This window comes from Embiotoca jacksoni, unplaced genomic scaffold (assembly GCF_022577435.1).
Source record: "Embiotoca jacksoni isolate LCO1_2020_lvr unplaced genomic scaffold, fEmbJac1.0.p SCAF_42, whole genome shotgun sequence".
Taxonomy (NCBI): domain Eukaryota; kingdom Metazoa; phylum Chordata; class Actinopteri; family Embiotocidae; genus Embiotoca; species Embiotoca jacksoni.
The window spans coordinates 1,799,262-1,806,761 of record NW_027185395.1 but is presented as its reverse complement, the minus strand read 5'-3'; the positions used below and the strand labels follow the sequence as shown (position 1 = coordinate 1,806,761).

Genomic DNA, 7,500 nt, shown 5'->3' with positions numbered 1-7,500 from the left:
GTGTGTGTGTGTGTGTGTGTGTGTGTGTGTGTGTGTGTGTGTGTGTGTTGCACCTTTTCTTGTAGGTTGAAGCCTCTCAGACATCCACCTTGTATAAATGATGTTCCTGTCTGAATAAACACCTGAGTCACTTTTGAATGTGAAGGTCGTCATGACGCTGACACACACAGTAACAATTTCACGTCTCTTTTAATAATAATAATAACAATGATAATACTTTTTTTGTCGAGCACCTTTCATACAAGAAATGCAGCTCAAAGTTCTTTAAAAGTACATCCAGTGTTTGACATAAAAACGGATATAAAGGAACATTTAAAAATACAGAAAAGAAACGAGATACATAAGAAAAGATGAAATGCATAAAATTAAACACAAATAAAGTTTAAATATAAAATAAAGCTAGTTAAAGGATAAAGTAAAGAGACATGTTTTGATCCTGCACAAGTCTGATGAGTCATCAGAGTCATGTAAAACAATTTAAATGGATGAAAGATTTTTTACCGTAAAATTAGATTTATTAGTATTAAAGTTTATAAAACCTCGAGGTGGTCGGTGTGTTTTTAGTATTCCTGCTGAACTACAGGCGAACACATGCTGATACAGACACATGACTCATAGCAATCTTATGCTGTTCTTTGTTACAGAAGTTAAATATGATACCAGATTATTTCAGAAAACTGCTGGTGTTGAAAAAAGTCTTTTAAACTTCAGAAGTTTTGAATTTCCTTGCTGCTGTCGTCCAATCAGAGCGCGACATGTCTGCAGACGCCACCGCAGAGATAAACACACGCCTCCGGTTTGGGTTCGATTCGCAGAGATAAACACATCTCTTATAACATTGTGCTTTTTTTGTCAATATGTGGGTTTTGGAAAAAGAAAATAGTATTTGTCATGCAGAGGTAAATGAATGTTTTGGTAATCTGTGTGTCATGTTGTGATAAATACATGTTGTTGTTGTTGTTGTTGGATGTCGACTCACGAAACCAACTGGAACCTTCGACAGAAAAACAATGATCAGAAAAACACTGGTGCTGAGCCATTATGATCTGTGTGTGGGTGTGGGTGGGGGTGGGTGTGGGTGGGGGTGGGGGTGGGTGTGTGGGTGTGGGTGGGTGGGTGTGTGTGTGAGTGGGGGTGGGTGTGGGTGGGTGGGTGTGGGTGTGTGTGTGAGTGGGGGTGGGTGTGGGTGTGTGGGTGTGTGTGTGTGGGTGGGTGGGTGGGTGTGTGTGTGGGTGTGGGTGTGTGTGTGGGTGTGTGTGTGTGTGTGGGTGTGTGTGTGTGGGTGGGTGGGTGTGTGTGTGGGTGTGGGTGTGTGTGTGGGTGTGGGTGTGTGTGTGTGTGGGTGGGGTGGGGGTGGGTGTGTGTGTGTGTGGGTGGGTGTGTGTGGGTGTGTGGGTGTGGGTGTGTGTGTGGGTGGGTGTGTGTGTGGGTGGGGGTGGGGGTGGGTGGGTGTGTGGGGGTGGGGGTGGGTGGGTCGGGGTGGGGGTGTGTGTGTGTGGGTGGGTGTGTGGGTGTGGGTGTGTGTGTGTGTGGGTGGGTGGGTGGGTGTGGGTGGGGGTGGGGGTGGGTGGGTGTCTTTTGCTAACTTCCATTTATACCTGAAAGCAAGTTTCCGATGAAAGACTTTTGTTCAACAGTCCCAGAAGATAAAGTAAGAAACTGTCCAGATGTTAAACTGTAAACAACGGACGGGGCACGAAATTTTAATATTCGAATCGTCGTAATAATCTACATAATCGATGCGACTATCATTCCTCCTGATTTCCTGTTTTTACGTCGCCCGGTTGTAATGTGTTCCTCCCGTCGGAAGGTGGCGATAATGCGCCTAACAGCTGCCTGCCAGCTGCTATGAAATAACGGAGACGAAGACGACGCTGCTTTCAGGGGTCCGGAGGTTTTTAGGTTAAACTGTCGCGGTACTCGATGTCCTGGTGCGAACAAAACAACGACAGCCGTCCTTCATAACATTAATGAAGAGGAAACAGAGAGCTATCCAATCGTAGTTGTGCTTGAAATGTCCGTCCCGACCGTAAACGGATTTTCATCCATCAACTAGCTGTTGTGTCAGAGACTCGGTCAACCGTTGAATTATTCAGTCAGTCAATTACTGAGAAAACTGTCCCTCAGATCAGCAGGCAGAACAGTCAGCGTGCCCGTTCTTAAACCAGCCGGTCAATCAGCTCCATCAGCTGCTCAGTTCAGTTCGTGAATAAATGAGCTCGCCTTCAGCAAGTCAGTCATATAACCAGCTAGTTAATCAAGTCAGTCACATAACCAGCTAGTTAATCAAGTCAGTCACATAACCAGCTAGTTAATCAAGTCAGTCACTTAACCAGCTAGTTAGTCAAGTCAGTCACTTAACCAGCTAGTTAATCAAGTCAGTCATATAACCAGCTAGTTAATCAAGTCAGTCACTTAACCAGCTAGTTAGTCAAGTCAGTCACTTAACCAGCTAGTTAATCAAGTCAGTCATATAACCAGCTAGTTAATCAAGTCAGTCACATAACCAGCTAGTTAATCAAGTCAGTCACTTAACCAGCTAGTTAATCAAGTCAGGGAGCTGATTAGTAAATCAAAGTCAACTTGCACTTCCACATCAGAAGCAGAACGATGGGACGATGTTTGAGGCGCGTCTCTATGGTTCGGGTCTGTAAGGCCCAGAAGACTGAAAGAGCGTCAGCTGGAGTGAAACCGCTTCAGAAAGCAGTCGGTAAATCAGAAAAGCTTCCAGCTGCTCGCTGACAAGCAGTCGGCACGTCTGTAAACAGTCAGTCAGCGGTGACGCGTCATGTGACCGAGGTTATTCACTCCTCCCTCACACACTAAAATCAATACTGCAGAGCTCCGTGTGTGTGTGTGTGTGTGTGTGTGTGTGTGTGTGTGTGTGTGTGTGTGTGTGTGTGTGTGAGAGAGACTCAGTATTGACTGGATAATGTCAGCGTGATATTGGCTGTGAATGCAGTCATGTTTCCAGGTTCACACACACACAGGGTTCAGTGTGTGTGTGTGTGTGTGTGTGTGTGTGTGTGTGTGTGTGTGTGTGTGTGTGTGTGTGTGTGTGTGTGTGTGTGTTTCCTGTCAGCTCCTCACACACTCCTTGGAGAGTTCATCACATCTGAGTCATTTCATCGCGGCCACTTTAATCCACGTGTGTTTTTGTGTTTTTGTATTTTCTTTGTAATAAAACTACTTTTTAGTTTCACTTTTATCTCTTTGGATTATTTAAATAAATTTGTAATCTAATTGGTTGAATATTACTGATCGAGCCGGTAGCAGATGTCTTGATTGGTCATCTTAACTTCCTGGTTTTAGAAGCGTGTCCCTTGCGTGTGTTCTCCAGTGATAATCCAGATTATTTCATGACATGTTCTGAGCGTTGGTTATTAACCTCGCTGCCTTTTATCACCACGGCAACTGTTTCCAATTACAGACACCTCTACACGTGAAATTAAACATTTCAATATTGGTGATATATTGCCGATATATTACCAGTATTAATTACAGGATGTGTAGCTGCGATGTGTCCACCCATAACACCCCCCTCCCCGCCCCTCCCCGCCCCTCCCCAGAGTCATTTGTTAACAAGGTGGCCTTGCTCGCCCTCTTGGTCTCCCTCCCTCCCTCTCTCTCTCTCAGACAAACACACACACACTCAAGCGTGCGGCCAGCTGTTAGGGTGTGTGTGTGTCTAATTCCTGTTGCATTGTGGGAGTCCATTATGCTGTCGTCTGGTGAATGGCTCCCATTGACTTGGCCTTGACATTATAAGCTGCCCACTAATCTCTTCACTCCATATATTAGTAAGACTTAATCTCTGCGCTGCTCTCCTCACATTCATCTCCTCTTTCTTCATTTAAACGCCTCGCTTCCTCTTCAGATGTTTAAAATCTCCCTTCAAAGGATAAGCTGGGTGACGTTGGATATTTCCCTTATTGTCAACAAATCTTATTCTATGAATATATACGATAGAAAAGTATTGTGTGTGTTTCCAAAGCCTGATATCTTATTCCTCTAATCCATAGAGCTCCACTGATGGTCTAAATAATTGAACATTACCCAGAACACACTTTGTGATGACGCGGACACAAATACTCACCACTGCAGTGGATGTGTTTTAAACTTCTGCTGAAATAGTTCCCAATAAAAGCTTTCTTTTAACAGAGGTGGTGGAACCACAGACTGGATATAAAAGAGTTCGTAGCTTCAGGTCTGAAAAATGGTTCTGATCCAGAAGTGTCTTCAGCTGCAATACCAGCGAGTGCCACTAGAGGTCTGTTTGATTGACAGGCCTGTGGTGCCAGGTTTCCAATCAGATCGGTCAGATCCACCTCTGGCTCCTCCCCCACCTCGTCCAAATATGGTCACTTCCTGCTCCAAACCGCTCCGAACTAACAAGATGGTGACGGACAGAATCTGAACTGGAGGATTCATAACGTTCATGAACCAACGATGACATCACTGATGGTTGATGACATCACTGGTGGTTGATGACATCACTGGTGGTTGATGGTTGTGATGAACTCAGAAGCGAGTCATGTTCTGATCACGTTAGATTTAAGTGACTTCACTGAGACTTTCGAATCGATATCCTGTTTCTGTATTCTGGATTTACAGTTTGTTCATCTGAATGAATCGTGTTTCCGTCTGTCCGTAGTGTCACGATGGGTTTACCCCTCAACCCACCGGCAGATTCGGCGCGCTCCTCCCGCCACGCCCTCTCTCTCATCGCCACCGCCCGGCCGCCGGCCTTCATCACCACCATCGCCAGAGAGGTGAGTGTTCACATATCTTCATGTCCTCATATCTTCATGTCCTCACCCACCTAAACCACACACACACTCTGAAGCCACGCCCACTCCATTAAACAGTCGCTCCACGATTTCAGGAGGTTTTTTTGAGTGTTTGATTTTTAGGTGGATTTTCTCAAAAATGGGGATGTAATTTGTGGAGTTGTTTTGTGTAAAATTGCCTCATTTAGAAAAAAATTGCAGGTTGAGAAAAAAAAAAGATGCGATTTATTTAAAGCACTACGTGATAAAGGAATAAATGTGTAATCACTTCCTCTGATAATAATCCTGCTGCACATCTCAGAAATATTTTATTTCTAATCTTTTTTATGTATTTATTGAACTTGGAGAAACGTGGAGATAAAAGCTGCTAAAAGGTCCTAAAAGCTCCTAAAAGGTCCTAAAAGCTTCGTATGTTTCCAGAACAGACCGTCTGTGACTGGAATCTAGAAACAAGGACTACATCAGCCTTTCAAAATAAGAGCTTTAGATGCTGTTTAATTCATGTTCATTCAACACATAGACCTGCTGGATGAAACAAACAAAGAGACGTCTCTGACAACTGGACGTGTGGAGAAAACTCATTTAACATCCAGTAATATGGAATCACTTCCTCTGATCACAAACATTTAATCATCATTTTAATGTGAAGAACACATTTCCCACAAACCCCGTCACTTCCTGTTTCTCCTCTTGTTCTGGTTTCCTCCGTGAAGAGAGTTTTATTTAGAGATGAAAACAGGAGCAGAGACTTTCTGATTGAAATGAGGAGTTATTGTTCTTAATAAAGAGAGTTTAGTTTGAAAAGATTTACTTTATGTTTTAATACTTTCAGCTCAGATTCTGATGACGATGTTTTTGGTGGAAAAATCGCAGGAATTTAAATAAAATGCAACCTCCCGCAAATATGGTGGAGTTTACTTGAATTTGCGTTAATGATTGCGATGGAGCTGATGAAAGAAGTGAAGTACATTGTTGAATGGTTTGGATGGTTTGTGTCGTATCTTCCATCCATCCCTCCTCCAGTAATAACAGGTCTGTATATTTGTGTTCTCCAGGTTCATCGGTTCAACGCCGCCCAGGCGAACTCTCAGTCGCAGCAGAACGTCCACACCACCACTCTCGCCCGAGCCAAGACCGAGATCCTGCGAGTGATCGACATCCTCATCGAGAAGATGCCCGGAGACGTCGTGGACCTCCTGGTTGAAGTAAACAAACTCACACACCAGATATAATATGACGTAGTCACATGTGACATCATGATAATAGACAACATGTCCTCCCCTAACTACGCCATGAATGCGTGCTGCTCCCGTGCAGGTGATGGACATCATCATGTACTGCATCGAGGGCTCTCTGGTGAAGAAGAAAGGACTGCAGGAGTGTTTCCCCGCTATTTGCAAGTAAGTGTGTTTATGAGTTGGTGAAACGTGAACGAGGGCGACTGAAGGCGAGTTGACCCCTGACTGTCTGTGTCAGAGGTCAGAGGTCATCTCACAGGTGGCCTCGGGGCAGTGGATGAAGCAGCTGAGTGTGTTTCCATAAACATCTTGTTTTTGTGTAATGACGTGGTCTCCGCTCCAATAACACGCCTCTCCACCGTATGTGGTGACAAACACGTGACTCAGCAACCAGCTGGACGTTTGAATGTCTGGAAAGATAACGAGGCTTCATGTTCTTCCTCTTCCTGGTTTACTTTCAGGAACACAATGAAATATCACACTTCTGCCACCAGCTGTTGTGTCCGTGATATGACAGCTTTTCCACAAATCACTACTTCTCCTGAACATATTATATATTACAGACCGAGAAAATTAATTTACACTTTACACACTTTAGGAGTTTGTTGTAGGAAAGCAGCTGTTAGGGGAAGTCGACGTCTCTGAGTCCACACGGAGACGAAAAGACCAGTTTAGTGACAAAGCCACGCAGCCGACCAATCACAGCGAAGCGTGTTGGGACGACGTTTCAGACGTCGTTCAACCATCTGAGAAACTGTTGGAGCTCGTTGGTACTTTAACAGCGACTGCAGCGAACAGGAAACGTTGATCTGTCGGTCTTCTGTCAGCGCTCCTCCTCCTCTTCCCCCTCCTCCCCCCTCCTCCTCCTCCTCCCACTCCTCTGTCTTCTCCTCCTGTTCCCCCTCCTCCTCCCCCCTCCCTCTCCTCCTTCTCCTCCTTCCTTCTCCTGCTCCTCCTCCTCCGCCTCCTCTTCCCCCTCCTCCTACTAGTCCTCCTTCTCCTCCTCCTCCTCCCCCTCCTCCTACTACTCCTTGTCCTCCTCCTCCTCCTCCCCTCCTCCTCCTCTTCCCCCTCCCCCACCCCTCCTCCTACTACTACTCCTTCTCCTCCTCCTCCTCCTCCTCCCCTACTCCTTCTCCTCCTCCTCTGCCTCCTCTTCCCCCTCCTCCTACTAGTCCTCCTTCTCCTCCTCCTCTTCCCCCTCCCTCTCCTCCTTCTCCTCCTTCCTTCTCCTGCTCCTCCTCCTCCTCTTCCCCCTCCTCCTACTAGTCCTCCTTCTCCTCCTCCTCCTCCCCCTCCTCCTACTACTCCTCGTCCACCTCCTCCTCCTCCTCCTCCCCTCCTCCTCCTCTTCCCCCCTCCCCCACCCCCTCCTACTCCTCCTCCTCCTCCTCCTCCTCCTCCTCCTACTACTCCTCGTCCTCCTACTCCTCCTCCTACTCCTCCTCCTCCTCCTCCTCTTTCAAATTTCT

At 46.1% G+C, this 7,500-nt stretch overlaps 1 protein-coding gene across 1 annotated transcript in view; it reads left to right on the top strand.

Moving 5' to 3' along the window:
* The window catches only part of LOC138210036 (WD repeat-containing protein 7), a 107,518-nt gene that overhangs the window by 83,153 nt on the left and 16,865 nt on the right, over nt 1-7,500 (top strand). The window contains 3 exon segments of the mRNA XM_069168943.1: nt 4,655-4,772; nt 5,846-5,995; nt 6,108-6,190. Of these exon segments, the coding sequence (XP_069025044.1) occupies nt 4,655-4,772; nt 5,846-5,995; nt 6,108-6,190 (351 nt within the window).